Source organism: Leptodactylus fuscus, chromosome 3 (genome assembly GCF_031893055.1).
Source record: "Leptodactylus fuscus isolate aLepFus1 chromosome 3, aLepFus1.hap2, whole genome shotgun sequence".
NCBI lineage: Eukaryota > Metazoa > Chordata > Amphibia > Anura > Leptodactylidae > Leptodactylus > Leptodactylus fuscus.
In genome coordinates, this window is record NC_134267.1 from 82398185 (window position 1) to 82417069 (window position 18885).

The 18885-nt window shown below is 41.3% G+C and overlaps 1 protein-coding gene across 2 annotated transcripts; it reads right to left on the reverse strand.

Moving 5' to 3' along the window:
- Nucleotides 1–668: 668 nt before the first annotated feature.
- On the reverse strand, nucleotides 669–18844 carry GINM1 (glycosylated integral membrane protein 1). Of its 2 annotated transcripts, none has more exons than XM_075267860.1 (8): nucleotides 18709–18844; nucleotides 16199–16255; nucleotides 13209–13305; nucleotides 9986–10131; nucleotides 7811–7970; nucleotides 7257–7387; nucleotides 3135–3298; nucleotides 669–1709 (listed from the first exon to the last, which is right to left on the reverse strand). In XM_075267860.1, the coding sequence occupies exons 1-8, from the start codon at nucleotides 18823–18825 to the stop codon at nucleotides 1619–1621; spliced, it is 963 nt and encodes a 320-aa protein (XP_075123961.1). In that variant the 5' UTR covers nucleotides 18826–18844; the 3' UTR covers nucleotides 669–1618. The 2 variants fall into 2 exon arrangements, with proteins under 2 accessions (XP_075123961.1, XP_075123960.1); XM_075267859.1 differs by having other exon boundaries at nucleotides 7257–7390.
- Between the last annotated feature and the right edge of the window lie 41 nt (nucleotides 18845–18885).

The window sequence follows — 18885 nt, forward strand, 5'->3', positions numbered from 1 at the left end:
CTGAGTAAACGCTAGCTTATTCTGAACGTAAAACACGTTCAGAATAAGCGGCGTCTAAAGCAGCTCCATTCATCTCTATGGGAGCGGGGATACGAGCGCTCCCCATAGAAATGAATGGTCTGCTTCTTTCACTCCGTGCAGTCCCATTGAAGTGAATGGGGAGTGCCGGCGTGTACGCTCCGGCATGAGCAGAGCTTGCCGTATACGCCGGCACTCCCCATTCACTTCAATGGGACTGCACGGAGTGAAAGAAGCAGCCCATTCATTTCTATTGGGAGCGCTCGTATCCCCGCTCCCATAGAAATGAATGGAGCTGCTTTAGACGCCGCTTATTCTGAACGTGTTTTACGTTCAGAATAAGCTAGCGTTTACTCAGTGTGAATTCACCCTTAAGATGTTTTTGATTAAAATAGCTTGCGATATCAATAAATGTGAAATAAGACATTTCAGTAAAATAAAAATTACATAAAAGACATCTATAAAGTCCCGTCTTGGCTAACTGATGGAGGTTTGTGAGTGTGTGAGGGGAATCTCTAATTCCAAATAACTAAGAATGCTTTTTTTTTTTTTTTTCTAAAAGAGCATAATCTTATAAATAACCCCTTTCAATAAAATATTACATTGTACAACGTGACAAAAAAAGTAGCACAGGGAAAAATACCCTTGTATATACAAAATGGTTTATTAACGAATTTACCACATGACTTTGCTTAACACCATAAAAATGTTGTTAAGTGTGTTAAAAGCAAAAATAAGTCAGTTTGGTTATTTAGCTTTCAAAAGATTTCATTTTCATGGTTTACCATATTTAATAAATAATTTACACTGGAGTTTGTCTCATCATTTCTTGTTCCTGAGGAATAGGGACAGACATATTTTACAACTTTATATTACAGGTTTGATAGTAAAGGATTGTCCTGACATCAGAGAATATGCTAAAACATAAACTGGTTTCTGATATCGATAAAAAGCATGAAGACAAAGCAAACATCTTAAAAAAAAACCCAAAAAAACTGAAATATTAAACATAAAATATACTTGTATGGATAAAACCTGCAATTTAAGATAAAGCCATTACTCAAAGCGTTTTCCAGTTTTAAAAAACCATGGCATAAAAAGCATTTAATACATTTGTAACCTATTTTAAATTTACTTGAAATATATACTTATTTTTTTTTATTTAAGCTTACATATAAAACTTTTGTAAATGAGAAGCGTTATCACGAATATAAGTCAACCATTTCTTAATAGAATATTTTTAAAATATTATATATGTATGATTAGATAAGACTGTAACAGGAGCTGGTGACACAAATTTGTTGTGAAGCCGTTCCTTTAAATGAATGTTTTATTGTATACATTTCACATTGTGTACTGCTGAGAATCAGAAACGCTGTATAAGTGATGGCCTTGTAGTAGTGTATAGAGGCTTCTGTGATCCATGGCCACTAGAAGAAGAGTCCATTCCCATGTGTTCAGTTTGGCTACAGTCTGTCAGTCTCCTGACAGGAGCTGCTACAGTCACTCAGGCTTTTACGCTGGTAGCCTATGAAATCACGGTCGGATGCAGGAAATCCATTCATAAACATTGAATAGTGACAAAAGGCAGAGTTCACATTTAGGAGAGGTTTCCGGTTTCTTGGGGTGCCTCCTTTGGGTCAGGAACAAACAGAGGAGCATACTTGACATCGCTCATTTGCAGAACCCACCTGAAAAATATATATTAAAAAAACCCTATGAATAAAGATTACAACAGGTTTTAGGTATATTTACTGATACAAAGACACATATTTGGTTTCCTTAACCCCTTAAGAACATGTGTATACCCTTTACAATTGTGCCTGTTGCAAGACTGTACATGTGCCTTTACTCAGCAGATAAAAAAGTGTGATCATGTGATCGCTTCATTTATACCTTCACTTGCTTGCACATGTAGTTTTGTTTAATTAACCGAATGCATCTGAGCAGCAACTGCACGAAAGGAGAACTAGGGTATGCTTATTACCTTCCCTGCCTTCTTTTTTGCTGTATACAGTGTTCATTGATCACTGCATATATATTTGTGTGAGCTGGGCTGTGGCTCCGCCCCCCCCCCCCACACACACACTCACTTTCCCCGACCTGGTGGTCATGTGATCCACCAGGTGTAGCAAACAGAATCTGCAGGGTCCTAGAGACGCAGATCAGCTGTGCATAAGTCTATGATTCTCCTGTTACTGTGCCAACATGTCAGTCCCAGTTACACAGAAATCAACGGGGAAAAAAAAAAAAAAAAAAAAAAAAAAAAAAAGATTTAAAACTTGTTTGAATAAACCAAATGAAACAATGCACCAATGTATTTGCTATTTGTATGGAAGCAGAGGGAGCTACAAACATAGCTGAGAAAACCATAGATATTTAATAGGAGCCTCCAGTGATTACTGGTTAATGACCTTATGTTACATGCACAACAATGACAAATCAGATGAAAATACTGAAATGAGGGCCTGTCAGTATTTATGCAAGGATCCATCTACAGAAGGTTTTGGAAATACATCATAAAACTGCAGAACCTTAAAGGGGTATTCCCACGTCGCATACTCAGCAGTCTTCACTGCTGTAAAATCTTCTTTCTTCCTGGTTTCTTGCATCATTTGGTGGGCAGGGTTTCACATGCAACCTGCCGTTTAGCTCCGCCCACCCATATTGGACTATGAAGTACAGGCAGCAGCAACTCCATTCTGTGTTACATACAGAGACTGCCTGTCTGTGCCATAATGAACACAACTGAATTACCTAACCTGATAACTGGGAGAACAGAAGACAGTTCAGAAATGAATGCAGCTCCTCTCCCCTGAGAGCAGGGAACTAGGTCACATGGTGTAGACACAGGAATAGCTAGATACACAGGCTCGCTCCCGTGCACTTAGCCCCTCCTCCCTCCCCCCTGAGAGCAGCAGATACATCACTTGACTTTTGAGCAGATAAGTCAAGGGCTGTGTCAACAATGAATTGAATAAAGTAAGATAGTGGACAAACAAAGCAGCTTTGCTGAAGCAGTGTATTTAGGAAAAGTCTTACATCCACATTAACAAGCAGTATAGATAGGATCCTTGTGATGGGACAACCCCTTTAACTTAAAATGATTTGCTTACTTTGGTTCTTTTGATGGGTAGAATATCTTGAGAAGTTCAAGCACAACAGCAGCTCCTATTACCCCAATAATAAGAACCTTTACCATGTCAACCAAGATTGGATACAGCCAGGACCAGATCTGACACAGCTTCTCTCTCAGTTCATCTGCAAAGTCGCACATTACCTGAAATAAACACAGACCATATAGACAATGTTTTGTTCTTTAAATACAAGGGAAAGTCCTCCCTTACTACAGAGCTCCAATGAATAAATAAAAAGTAACAAATTCTAAAACACACTTAAAGGTGTTTTTTTTTTCCTTATAAAAAAAAAAAAAAAAAAAAAAAAAGGTCTGGTAGTGCTATTATGAATTAATAAATGCACCCAAATACATTTAGCAGTGTTTTGAGTGATTTCTGGATGTCTCTGGGAGCTCCTGGCATCTGCATTTGTTTATTAGGGTCAGCTTCCTGCTATGCAACTTCCACACTAACTCCCTCATCTCATCCCCCCCATACACCCCCTCCCTGTCTCTCTAGATATCCTGCTCACTACTAGCCCTTCCCAACCTACGCAGCCTAATCCCGAACCCCATTATCTCTCTTCCTTCCAGGCTCCCTCCTGCGGGACGACCCACCCTTCTTTTCTGATTCTGCAGACTAGCGCAATAGTCCCATCTCTACAGACAACAAACCACCTCTACTGTGCAGGCGTGGGAGCTACGCAGTAGAGGTATGTTATTGACTGCAGAGCACACAGAGCAGTGCTGGGACTATTGCACGCGCGCAGTCAGAAATCAGGGAGGAGTTGTCCCACAGGAAGAAGATTGGAGGGAAGAGAGGCAAGTATAATGGAGTGGATGGCGGGAGTGGGGATTATTAGTGACATTCCATTTCCAGAAATGGATAGTCACTGGATAACCAGCAAATGAGGTGTAGCCTAAAATCAACATTAATTGAGGTAAAATGTCCAATTAATTGTGATTTTAAATTTAGGCCATACATGCCCAGCTCTTGCTATAGGTCATATATATTTTTGTACATTTTAAAAAAATAAATAATAATTATTATTAGTGACCTACAAACAAAACAAGTGTATACAATGTAGAAATGACAGACATTACACAGTCAAAAGAACATAGCCTAAGACTTTATTAGACCTTAAAGGGATTCTACCATTAAAATCAAATTTTTACTCATTAACATGTAGGAATAGCCTTAAGAAAGGCTATTCTTCTCCTACTAGACTGCGCATGCCTGCGGCCACAAGAAAAATGTCCGCCTACACAGTAAGTAAGCGGCTATTTTCTTGTGGCCTGTGGACATGGGCTGTTGGCTCTGCCCGAGGCCTAGAAATTTGAACCCAGCTCTGGAAGAAGACATGAAGAGAGGCTGTTCCTGAAGAAGATGGAGGTGGCGCTGGAGATTTCTCTCGCAGCATTGGGGACGCCCCCAGTGCTGTTTGAGCGCTGAGGACCACCCCCAGTGCTGTGAGAGAACTCATTTGCATACCGACGAAAACCGGGATTTCTACCGAATGGCGGCACGGAGAATACATCTAAAGGTAGGAGAAGATATTCCTACGTGTGAACGACAAAAAAAATGTGATTTTAATGGTAGAATCCCTTTAAGGCTGAGGCCCCACCTTGCAGAAACGCAGCTTTTTTTGTTGCAGATTTTGTTGCAGATTTTTGAGCCAAAGCCAGGAGTGGATTGAGCAGAAGGTAGAAGGCCTAAGACCTTCTTATATATTTCCCATTCTTTTTGTAGCCATTCTTGGTTTTGGCTCAAAAAACCGCAACAAAATCTGCAACAAAAAAAGCTGCCTTTCCGCAACGTGGGGCCTCAGCCTAAGGCATAAAAACAGAGTCTTCAAGAGTTGAGACCTTTTAATGGCTAACAGAAAAGATGATGAGAAAGCTTTGGATGGTTGCTCTGCTTCGAGAAGGTCTCTTGGGGCCCCCAAGTTCTTTGTCAATATCTGCAGGGTAAGAACATATGTGGTTGTATTGGATTGCATGGCTGTAGACAATGGAGCTTGTTTTTCAGGTAAAAACTGTCCCATCTGAAGTATGTTAAGCAGTCAATTGGCTTCCAGTACAGTGATGTCTCAATATCGTTGCTCTGTAATTTCATGACTGTGCCCAGACTGTTAACTTCATAGTGTGATGAAATTGACTGAAACACACTTGGAATGTTGTTAGCTTTGGTTTAAACCAGTCCAAAAAGCTCAAAATTACATTCCTGAAGTAGAGCTACCATCCAAGAATATCCAAACTGCCTAGGAGACCAGAACACCAATAAGTGAACTATTACAGTACAAAACAAAACAGGGAAACTATCAGGTGCCTCTGGGTTTCAACTACAGCCCTCATCTCGTTCTGTATGGAAACTTCATCCACTATTACAAGACAATATTTTTAGACCCATTCTCCTGTGTTTAAGGTAGCTCCCTAAACTCAAGATCATCATATTAAAGAGCTCACCTCCAACAACAGGAACATCAACTTGCAACCAGAAAAAAAATTGTAAGACCAACCCATATATAATGACCACCAACAAGGTAAAGATCTCTAGCTGGAATTGGCACCATACCAAATGTGGTCTATTTAATATGTACACAATGTCTAAGTCTAGGTTCACACCTGCCTCGGAGTCTCCACCACTAAAATTGGAAGTGAGAAAAAGGGCTTTTCTCTCTGCTGGTTTCAGTACAAAAATGACAGAACCCTCAAGGATGCCCAATGGACCCCAACATCATCTATAGGGTCTGCAAGTAACCACTGTTTTACCCTGGGTGTCTGCGGGTAACCGCTGTTTTAGCTGACAGGCTGGCATTTGCTCGGGTCCCCCAGAGGACACACACAACAGAGAGACCGACACCAGTGTGATCCTTGCCTTACTGGTGGTAGGAGAAGCAGGGCAGAAGCTTTAATAAGGATAAACGCAACAACTGAAGAGGACAGATCTTCCAGTCTCAAAACATTTCCGTAGCTCTGATTACAACATAAATTACATAAAAATTTTGGTATTAAAAAGGAAACAACAAATCTCAGAGCAATAAGGGGGGCTGGGACTATAAACTCAGGACAACCTTTGACACACCCAGAACAGGATTTATGTAATTTTACATCACTTGTAATCCTGGGAAAAAATTTTTAGGGGAAACTCTGGAACAATTATAGCACGTATACGGCGTTTGAGACTTTGAGCGCCGTAAAAACTCCCATTGATTTCAATGGGAGAGAGGATCGTATACGCCGTGTTATTTTGTGGCCGTGATTTTGCAGCCGCAAAATCATGGCCGCAAAATAACGCGGCTTATACGATCCAGGCTCCCATTGAAATCAATGGGAGCTTTTACGGCGCTCAAAGTCTCAAACGCCGTATATGTGCCACATCACGCGGCACGTTACTCCGTGTGAATGGACCCTTATATGTATTCTAGGGTAAGTGGGGTGATTAGTATTTTATATTCCATGTCATTTTTATTCACTTTTTTTTTTTTTTTTTACTGCATTTGATAGATTCACTAAAGGTCTTGAACCCCAGGGGATTTGATCACTAATACAATGAATTACAACGCAATTCAATTACTCTAGAAAATACTGGCACTTGCATTGCAGACTGCATTAATAGACTAGGGATGTGTGATCCATGAAAACGGGTCCTAGGCGAATGCAAAATGTGTAAAAGCAGACCAGTCATTTTTTCACGGTGGTTCTTCCAGACAGTCACATAATTACAATTTAAGGATAACTGCATACAAGGCTATAGTAAAACCTTCATGTGAAGAATTTTGCTACAGATTTCACTTCTCTATATATTGAAAAGGAAGAAATCCCAATACAAATCTATGAAATGAACGTGCTGCAGATTTAAAAATGAAGCCTGTGGATTAGATTTGTAAAAATCTCACATACATGTACTATACTGTAATTTGTGCTTCTTTTTTTTTTTTTTTTGTAGTTTGTGAGCCCCATATGGGGATTTGAACCCTGGACTACAGCACTGCAAGACTGAAGTGTTAACCATTGAGCCACCATGTAGCCCCTAATTTGTGGATATTCTGTGCACAAAGAAATTTTGCAGCAATTTTACTACTAGTGCATTTGCCCAAAACCATATACTATAGTGTGTCACCTTATATGAGGAGGCTGGAATCACAGCTCGGATTGGAGTTTCCGGGAGTTTGCCAGGAAACGGCTCCTCATCCACGGTTGTGTTCTGTCCAATACTGTATTCTCTAGTAGTTTGTTGTGGAACTCTATCCCCTGCTGTGTCAGAAAACACAAGTTATGAGTACTTATACAGTTCAAGACCATCTGAGTAGGTTACAGTTTTAGAGTTAATACTAGGGTTATAGTTAGAGTTTACTACTAACATTATTCTTTTCTAATATGTCAAAATAAGACCTTGGGATTCATTACATGTTCTACCACTTCGGACATCGCTCTGGAGAGCCTGGCAACCACAGACACCTGGCTCTTCTCTCCTGCACAATAACTTGTGCAGCCATTATGCTTTGCAGCATATTGTATAATTGTGTAATGTCAATAGTGGAAAAGGCCATAGCATGTGAGAGATAAAGTATGAGGAGTTTCATATCCCCATACACTCTGGTTCAGCCAGCTATACATGACTTAGAAGTCCAGACCATAGTAAACATCTACAAATGAAAGACTATTAAATCTTACCTGATTCTGGGATGTTTGGAAAGGTAAATAAGACGTCATTGTCCCAAGGAATGGAGTACAGATGTGAATCTTCAAGATTCATTGTTGAACTCGAATACTTAAGTATATGCATACGTTTATTAACTATCAAATCCACTTCTGCTATCTCACTTTGATTTACCTATAACAAATGATTTTAGTGTATCAGAAGCATTTACACCAATACCTAAACTTGTAAGAAAAAAAAAAACAAAAAAAACCCCTACCCCCACCCCAAGACATTCATTCAAGACCATATTAATCCAAGTTATATTATTATCACTTCCTTTTACATTATGGGTTAAACAAATGTTCTAAGATACTCAGTCTTGTCAAAACTTTTGAAATTGTTCTTGTGTTCAGTGAGGCAGTGTTTAAAATCTTACTTTTGTTTAAGAAGGTATACAGTTATGCTGAGTCCTGTACAAAAAGTAGAAATGTTTTGTGCAAGTCTTGTTTTTCTCTTTTATGTTGACCTGAAAGTGGGTGTACCAAAAGTAGGACCACTAGGTTTAGGATAATGATTTCTAGTAAACATAAATTATCTGGTTTTTTTTGCAGTGCATCACTAAATAACCCAATTACCGTATAATTCCAAATACATTGCGGGTACAGGGTCATGTGCATATAGCCTTAAATATGCAGATGATCCATTCTGTGTACCTGGGCAGTGGCCATGTCTGACAAAGCACCAGTTTTCTACTGATACACTTTCCAGGAACCTGGAACCAGGCTAGTTTTCATATACTCCTTATTTCATAAAAGTACTTACCGTATATACTTGAGTATAAGCCGACCTGAACATAAACCGAGGCCCCTAATTTTACCACAAAAAACTGGGAAAACTTGACTCGAGTAGAAGCTGGGGGGGAAATGCAGCAGCTACTGGAAAATTTCAAAAGTGAAAATGGTCGGTGTTTTTGGGTGCAGTAGTTGCTGGGGAAGGGGAGGGGGTGTTTTGGTTGTCTGTCTGCCCCTTCCCTGAGCTTGAGGACTGGGCTTTTTTCCCTCACTTAGAATTCAGTCTGGCTGAATCTAGGGTATCTGCAGTGCTCCTATTAACCCCTTCCCGACGGAACAGGAGCACTGCAGATAACCCTATATTCAGTAGACGGGAACTTTCAGACACAGGGATACCTAATGTGTATGTGTGTCACAGTAATTTTCTACTTTTATATGTATTTATATGTATTCTGTTATATTTTTTTAAAGCTTTTTTTTTTTGTTTCACTAGTCTATGGGAGATTCTATACATTACTATTGTGACTGGTTTTAGACACCCCCCCAATAAAAAATATATTTTTTTTTTCTTGACTCGAGTATAAGTCGAGGGAGGCTTTTTCAGCACAAAAATTGTGCTGAAAAACTCAGCTTATACTCAAGTATATACGGTAATCCAGTTCACTTTTTCAACTGAAAAACTAAGTAAAATATCAAAAGGTTTTAAAGAGGACCTTTCACCACCAACACCAGTTCAAGATCTTAGCATCTAATAATAGGTGCCGCTCCACTTATTCCAATGCAGTTGGAATTTTCTCTTTACCCTTCACCATTCCTGAGCAACTAACCCAGGGGTGTCAATCAGACCTCCAATCAGAGGCAGCCAGTGTCAGAATCACACCTATTGTCTTCTCAGGCCTGACACCGCCCTCTTGACACTACAGAGCCTAAACAGCATATCCGTCACCAAAACTAACCATATCGATTGCTCTGGAATGGTGGGGGTTATAGAAAAAAAATTCCAGGAGTTCCAGAATTAGTGAAGCCGCAATAAATGATGTAAAGAAATGGAATTATTGGAGGTGATGAAAAGACCTCTTTAAAGGGAGTCCAGAAAAGCAGTATCAGAGTAATGACATTGCTTTGCAGGGCTGCATCTATACTTTCCAAAATACCTTCCTTATTCTGGATTACAGCTTCATTTTCATGAAAATAAGGAGTTTATTCTTATAAAAATTAGCAGAAAATGGTTTTAGGGTGTTTCTTCTTCTCTAACCAGCCCTGACAGGTAAAGGCACGCCTCTAAGGCCCCCTTTCAGCTAATTCACATAAGAATAAAAGTGCAATGAAAATGGAGCTGCAATCCAGAATAAGAAAGGCATCTTTGGAGAGTGTAGTTGTCCTACAAGGTAATGTCATTAGTATAGTTGTACTGACCTTATTACCACCAATAGCGATCACTTCTTGTTGAACAATTATATTTGTTCTACTGTAATTCATAGGGTTGTGTAGAATAAGCAGGCGTACGCTGATTAATGCATTATGCGTTAGGTCTTCTGGCTCACCAGACGGCTTGTAACCTCCTGCAACAAAGAGTAAAACACATACTTAGGAAATAGTTCCCTTACCGATCATAAAATGCTACTATCATCTCTCTCCCCTAAACCAGGAAACCAGGGCTGGAGTTTCAGGAATTTTATCAAAACGCTTACCAAAATATAATATACGGGGCCTCACATTTAGGAGGGAGTAGAGAGAAGAGGAGCAATTACATACTGTATAATCACCTTGTTGCACCCCGTCTTAAACCATACTGGATTCATCAAACTGTCTGATGTGGTTTGATAAATCTGGCACATTTTTACACTATCTAGTCTAACTTTACTCCACTTATTAGCTGGCCTAAGCCATGTCCTTTTTGTACAAAATGTGCAAAACACTTGATAAATGTGGCGGCACTATGAATGTTAGTTTTTTGGCACAAATTATACCCCAATTCTGGCACATTTTGCTTAGTACATCCCCCATGATTCGGGATCAGAGAGATTTTTGGTCTATTCTGTTTTAGGGCCCCTTCACACAGAGTATACGCTGGCTGATTCTGAACGTATAAGCATTCCGCATCAGCGGAATACGTGCACTCTCCATAGAAATGGATGGAAAAAAGCAGCACATTCATTTCTATGGGGAGCGCACGTATGCCAGCTCCCATAGAAAGCAATGGGATCTGTTTTAAACGCCGCTGATTCGAAGCGTTTATACGTTCAGAATCAGCCAGCATTTACTCTGTGTGAAGGGGCCCTTATGTAGACAGTCATTTATAACCATAAACTGTTATTTTTTGGAAGTGTTCAGAATCTGAGTCTCTGTTGTGGACAGTCTTTCAGCCATAAACATGACTTTTATCAACAATGTGCCAAGTATTTACTTTCAGAATATAATTTAGTATGTGAGTATAATATGATTTTTCTTAAATTCAGGCTTTATTTGAGTATGTCAAAATTATAAAAATTGCCCCGATAGCGAAACAGCAAGCAATCAAAAATACGCCAAAAAAATAAAGAATACCAAGAAAAAATAAGAACTATAAGCTCCTCCCAGTGGCGTAACTAGGAATAGCGGGGCCCCGTGGCGAACTTTTGACATGCCCCCCCTAACCAACAACCTCGACCAACCCCCTCCTCCGCACTCTATTATGTCCCTTAGTAAGCCCTGCACACAGTATTATAGCCCATAGTGTCCCCTGTACACAGTATTATAGCCCATAGTGTCCCCTCCACACAGTATTATAGCCCATAGTGAACCCTGTACACAGTATTATAGCCCATAGTGTCCCCTCCACACAGTATTATAGCCCATAGTGTCCCCTCCACACAGTATTATAGCCCATAGTGTCCCCTGCACATACTAGTATGCCCCACAGTGGCCCCTACACACAGTATTATCCCCCATAGTGGCCCCTGCACACAGTATTATAACCCATAGTGGACACCCATAAACAATTATTATACTCTGGGGTCTTTTCAGACCCCAGATTATTATAATTGGAGACCCGGGGGAATAAAAACATAAAAAATTACTGCTTCTTACCTGTCCCCGGCTCCTACGCAAGTAAATAGGGCCCGTAACGGCCTATTAAAAAAACCAAAAAAAAAACGCAGCGGTAGTGGCTGTCACCGGGCCCCCTAATGGCCCGGGCCTTATGGCAGCCGCCTCCGCTGCCTCTACGGTAGTTACGCCACTGGCTCCTCCTATGGTGGTTGTGCAGGAATTCTTTTAATTTTGGCCTATTCTTAGGAAACGCCATGAATACCTAATCGGGTGTGTGTATGAAGGGTCAAAAGCCAGCCCTTATACAGTGAACGGAGTTGGAAGCAGATAGCTCCATGCCCTGCTCCAACTAACTACACAGAGCAGGGAGTCAACTGCTTCCGACTTCATACACTGTATAGTACACGCACTGGATGCACCCCGAGCTGCTAATCCGTGCAAGGGTCAGCTGTAAGCACCGGCTGGTCAGATATTTATGGGGCATTCTATACAGGTTAGGGCTCGTTCACATCTGCGTTGTGCACTCCGTAGTTCAGGTTTCCGTTTCCTGCCTAAAACAGCAGGAGACGGAAACCTGCAGGAGGCTTTCTCACCCATTCATTTGAATGGGTGAGAAAGCAGTCCGGCCGTGAGCGGCGGTGAGCGTTTTAGGCTCTCCGCCGCGAAACCGGGTTTTATAATCCGGACACAGAGTTGGACATGCAGTACTCTGTGTCCGGATTAAAAAAATCCGGTTTCGCGGCGGAGAGCCTAAAACGCTCACCGCCGTTCATGGCCGGACCCGGTCTGAGCTTTCCGACTTCTGGCATGCAGAAGACGGAAAGCTCAGAACGGACAGATGAACGCAGGTGTGAACCTAGCGTTAGCCACACCCACATTTAAAAGTGTTGCGAAACTGCTAAATGTTTCAAAATTTTTGTGCAAATAAGCCGAAAGAGATGCAAATTTCTACTTTGCGACTTTTTCACTACAAGAGTTCTGTAGCACAGGGCTTGATGAAGTTCCTCCGTTATTTACTGATGTGACTGTGTGAAGGAATTCAGGGAGTCCAAAGTTATGTAACAAAAAAACAAAACAAAAACAAAACAAAACAAAAAAACAGAATCCCAAGTCCATAAGGCTTTATTGTAAAATCAAAACAGAATAGTAGACGTTTTTTTGTTTTTTCTTAATAAAAAATGAAAGCAGTAAAGGGATCCTCTCATGTGGCCTGTCCACTGTATAGCAGTAGTTCCAGGGAAGTGTATCGTCGCTCCTATAACCTTAAAAGGAGGAGCTTACACACGCTCCCCATCCACTTCTATAGCTTCTAGTATCCAGGTGCTGCTGGAACAGATAATCTCTGCAGAATTCCACATGCTGGACTCCCACAGATCATACTGTATATTGATGACCTATCCTATGGATAATGGATTTGTAAGTATAATCGATTTGGGGGCAGACAACCCCTTTAATCCATTTCCCAAACTACTGTCAAGTGTCCCATTATGACCTGATGTATTGCAAACACAATTTAGGGCTAACTGGCTGGACCTAGTCTTGGTATTTTACCTCCACTGCATACATATGGCAGTTTGCATAATTAATGCTGTTAAAAGACATGACTTACTTATGTCCATTCTGCAGGTTATTCGAGAAACTCCTATGTTAACAGGAAATCCATTCAGATGTATTTGTCCACTTATATAGCTGATATTAGAACTGACCTAAAAAAAAAACAAAGGAATCTTTACTTTGGAAAAATATCTATTTTTTGTTAATGCAGTTCGTTAAAATCTAATTACATTTCTCAAAGATGCAAATGATAAAACAGGACATGCATCCAAGTTAAAGAACAAGGAACTCTTAAAGGGGTTTTGCCATCTCAGAGTTTTAGAAGTTTGTCTGTTGTCGCTTCTTACTTTCTGTATTTCTTCCCCCCAGCTTGCTGAACAGGACACTAGGAAATATCACAATATGTATTCAGATTAGATAATATGCCCATGCTTGTAGAGAATGGACTCAGTGTCATCTGTGTGTTTACATAGAGAGATAACAGAGTTGGCTTTATCAAGAAAATGCAATTAGCTTAACTGATTGTCCTGCTGGCAGAGCAGTGAGTGACGTCACTTGTTCTATCACACAGGTCAGTGGTTATGGAAACCACAAAGCAACATTTCTAAACCAACATACAGTTAGGGCCAGAAATATTTGGACAGTGACACAAGTTTTGTTATTTTAGCTGTTTACTAAAACATGTTCAGAAATACAATTATATATATAATATGGGCTGAAAGTGCACACTCCCAGCTGCAATATGAGAGTTTCCACATCCAAATCGGAGAAAGGGTTTAGGAATCATAACTCTGTAATGCATAGCCTCCTCTTTTTCAAGGGACCAAAAGTAATTGGACAATGGACTCTAAGGGCTGCAATTAACTCTGAAGGCGTCTCCCTCGTAAACCTGTAATCAATGAAGTAGTTAAAAGGTCTGGGGTTGATTCCAGGTGTGTGGTTTTGCATTTGGAAGCTGTTGCTGTGACCAGACAACATGCGGTCAAAGGAACTCTCAATTGAGGTGAAGCAGAACATCCTGAGGCTGAAAAAAAAAGAAAAAATCCATCAGAGAGATAGCAGACATGCTTGGAGTAGCAAAATCAACAGTCGGGTACATTCTAAGAAAAAAGGAATTGACTGGTGAGCTTGGGAACTCAAAAAGGCCTGGGCGTCCACGGATGACAACAGTGGTGGATAATCGCCGCATACTTTCTTTGGTCAAGAAGAACCCGTTCACAACATCAACTGAAGTCCAGAACACTCTCAGTGAAGTAGGTGTATCTGTCTCTAAGTCAACAGTAAAGAGAAGACTCCATGAAAGTAAATACAAAGGGTTCACATCTAGATGCAAACCATTCATCAATTCCAAAAATAGACAGGCCAGAGTTAAATTTGCTGAAAAACACCTCAAGAAGCCAGCTCAGTTCTGGAAAAGTATTCTATGGACAGATGAGACAAAGATCAACCTGTACCAGAATGATTGGAAGAAAAAAGTTTGGAGAAGAAAGGGAACGGCACATGATCCAAGGCACAGCACATCCTCTGTAAAACATGGTGGAGGCAACGTGATGGCATGGGCATGCATGGCTTTCAATGGCACTGGGTCACTTGTGTTTATTGATGACATAACAGCAGACAAGAGTAGCCGGATGAATTCTGAAGTGTACCGGGATATACTTTCAGCCCAGATTCAGCCAAATGCTGCCAAGTTGATCGGACGGCGCTTCATAGTACAGATGGACAATGACCCCAAGCATACAGCCAAAGCTACCCAGGAGTTCATGAGTGCAAAAAAGTGGACCATTCTGCAATGGCCAAGTCAATCACCAGATCTTAACCCAATTGAGCATGCATTTCACTTGCTCAAATCCAGACTTAAGGCGGAAAGACCCACAAACAAGCAAGACCTGAAGGCTGCGGCTGTAAAGGCCTGGCAAAGCATTAAGAAGGAGGAAACCCAGCGTTTGGTGATGTCCATGGGTTCCAGACTTAAGGCAGTGATTGCCTCCAAAGGATTCGCAACAAAATATTGAAAATAAAAATATTTTGTTTGGGTTATTTATTTGTCCAATTACTTTTGAGCTCCTAAAATGTGGAGTGTTTGTAAAGAAATGTGTACAATTCTTACATTTTCTATCATATTTTTGTTCAACCCTTCAAATTAAACGTTACAATCTGCACTTGAATTCTGTTGTAGAGGTTTCATTTCAAAACCAATGTGGTGGCATGCAGAGCCCAACTCGCGAAAATTGTGTCACTGTCCAAATATTTCTGGCCCTAACTGTACGTAGGAAAAGCCTTCAATTTAAATACGCTACAAGTATAGATAGGATCCTTGAGATGGGAATACCCCTTTAAGCAACCATACACGCATGTTTACATAGTAAAAACGTACAGTCTGTCAATTATATTAAAGACAGAAGTTGTAAGACTAACCTGCTTTTATGAAATGGTGAGTAAAAGTCTGGATGGGGGGGGTCTTTTTTTTCAACATACTATCTATGTAACTATGATACTTGTGCCGTTTGAACACAAATCTGGCAAGGAAGCAACGCAGAATTTAATCTTCCGACAGCTAGTTGCAGACTGTTTGCCATTTTTATGTTTGCATACGGACACCGGTGGTTTGCTTTTAAAACCCATTCAAATGAATGGACTTTATAACTAATCACCGGGAAGCTGTCCCCTATGCAGTTTCACTGGGAATTAGGACGGAAACCCAGCAGACTGGCACACGGAACATCAGAGGTAGGGAGGTCACATGTGGCAAGGACTTCCGCTGCGAGACAACAACGGACCAACAGGACTGGACCGTGCTAGGGACAGGTGAATATAATTTTTTTTTTTAGCCTCCTTCAGCCTAATTCAAAAATAATATTTTTAACCCCAACAACCCTTTCTAAGCCATCCATGTAATCTTGCAGAGTGTTTGCATATAACTCTACATTTCCTTTGTTAGAAGGTATCTTCATTAAGCAAAGACCAGCTGACAAAAGCCCTTTATTGTATTCATTTTATTGCTATATCATTGATCACTTATTCTCTGCTGAACAGCAGGCTTACCTGTTCTGTCACATTCTCTGGCCCATTGTAGGTTATCACATTCACTCTTACAGTCTCCTAAAGATAAAAATATTCACAGTAATATGATAAAAGACCAAGTGCAAAGATTTCTACATATATAAGATTACCCAATCTTTGGTTATATGGCAACCAATATCTGATGAACATATACCCTAAAAATCACTTAATAGATTTTACTTCTACTTCTTTAATTAACTCCTAGCTTTGTCTTTAAAATCTGCATAAAAAAATGATAAAAAATGGCTTATTGGAAACCCACCCTTACAGAAAAGTTTGTTATACAGCCCTGCAAATAGCACACATTTTGGATGAGGAGTGCCATGAAACCACACACAAGATCTCTGTTTAGATCAGGGGTGGGCAATTAATTTTCCCATGGAGCCGCATAAGAAATTGAAACTATGCTAGAGGGCTGCGCCATGGCAAATTTAGCTCCACCCACTTCTACATTGACTCCGCCTATTCCCAATCATCTTTCCATGTGCCCCCACAAAGTATAATCCTCCTACAGTCACCCGTACATTATATGCCACCACATTATAATGTTCCCTTCCAACTGCCCCACAGTATTAAGTCCCTCTCCTGGTGCCCCAGTTTAATCTGGTGGAAACTAGAGGGGACATGAAGCTGGGACAGCTGGAGGGAGACATTAAACAGTGGGGGTAGTTGGAGGGGGCAATAAATTGACAGCTGGAGCGGTACATTAAACTGGGGGCAACTAGAGGCAGACAGGTCCCCCTCCACCTACCTCCATGGTTTAATGCCCCCTCCAGTTGTCCCCATTTTAATGTCCCCCCAGTTTAAGTGCCCTCTTCATCTACCCCCAGTTTCATGTCCCCCCCCCTCCATGTCTCCCTCAGTTTCATATCTCCCTTCATTTGCCCCATTTCATGTCCTCCCTCCATCTCTCCCCTAGTTTCATGTCCCCCCTCCATTTGCCATCTCTGCCCTAGTATAACATTCCCCTTCCATCTCTGCCCCTAGGTTACTGAGACACACACAGACAGACAGACAGACACATATAGACAGACAGACATATATAGACAGACAGACACATATAGACAGACACTCTCCCCCCTGCAGCTTACATTCCCCAGTACCTTATGACACACACCACATGTCTCCATCTACCTGCACGGTCCTGCCGGCACTAAGACACGAGGGGCTGGTTATGGCCCGGGGGTCGGGCTTTGCCCAGGTCTGGTTTAGATGCTGACTCAGTGTAAAGCGTAACTAAACTATTGGGCAACTTTGGATTTCCTGGCAGTATTTGTGTCATTTTGTAATATACTTAGGTTTTGGCTTCTTTCTATGAAATCCTTCCTCTATTTAATCTGTCCCTTGCTTATGCATTGAGAGTTGTCCCTGCATAAGGGGAATGGGATTGGGGAAATGGCTCCATATCACACCCTGTGAGACCCGCAGTTAGGTAAAGTATCAGGCTGATGGCCAACAGTGCCAGACATTTCAGTCATGCTGCACAGAGTGTGATCTAGGGCAATGACTGCATGACTAGATGAAGCTACTCCCGGCCCTCTGTGACTAGTTAAGGTAAATCTACATATGCCAATGTAAGGTTTTAAAACACTTATAACCTGATGTTTCAACAACAGGAGCTTAGTGAGGGGCACCACGTGATACTATACACACTGGGGCCAGCTAAGGATGGAATAAACACCTGACAGGAACCCATTTAGAGCCAGTCAGCAGGCCATATTCTGTTTACATGTGGCAATGTGCTGCTGACAGTCTGTTCATGTCATTACAGAATAGATCGGTTGTCAGTTTCTTTGAAACCAGAAAAATGGAAACAAAATTCAGATGTGACCGTATCAGAATGTATGTAATTCACAGCAAATGGGAGGGAAACGTTTTCTATCATCACACAAGCTAGAACAATCCTGTTGTAACAATTTGATGTGCGGACCAAATACTGCCAAATACCTTCTGTGAAATCCTAATAATGAATAAAACAAACATAGATCCCGGAGACAGTTGGATATCATGTACAAGTGTCCCCATTTATTGTAATTCTGTTCACCTTATACCATTTTACACATAAGAACACAATGCACTGACCAGACCTCAAGGTTGTGCAATGTCTACATTGAGCAGCCAGAGTCTCTTGGCCGAGTCATCAGATTGGCTTGTTTGACAGACAAATATATACAATAATATCATAGTTTTAACCCTTCATAAACAACCCTAATAAAAGCCATAGTATAGAAGTGCCATGCAGCATGGACATGACAGGTGACGACATCGATCCACCAGCCAGGACCCTATGACATGTGCGACCCCTGGAATAAGAGGCAGAGTGAGGGGGTGAAGGCTCCGAGGCCCCTGTAACTTAACTACCCAGCTGGCAGCCTTATACTATTCTTATATGGCGGAACGTCATTAGAAAAACATAGTGCACGTCCCGTAGAGAAACATGACCGATCTGCTGAGACAACTCCCAGACACTGCCTGTAGACAAGGCCCTTTACCTGCAGACGTGTCCTGATACCCTCAGGCTGAGCGCTGGCAATGGCAGCCAGCAGTAGCAGAGAAGCCACAGGCAGGCAGCGGCGCCAGGGCCCGGCACACTGCTCCCGCAGCACCATCTTCTAAACATACAGGAACTGGGGAGGCGTGGCTGGGACTGGCAGCAACAATCTCATAAC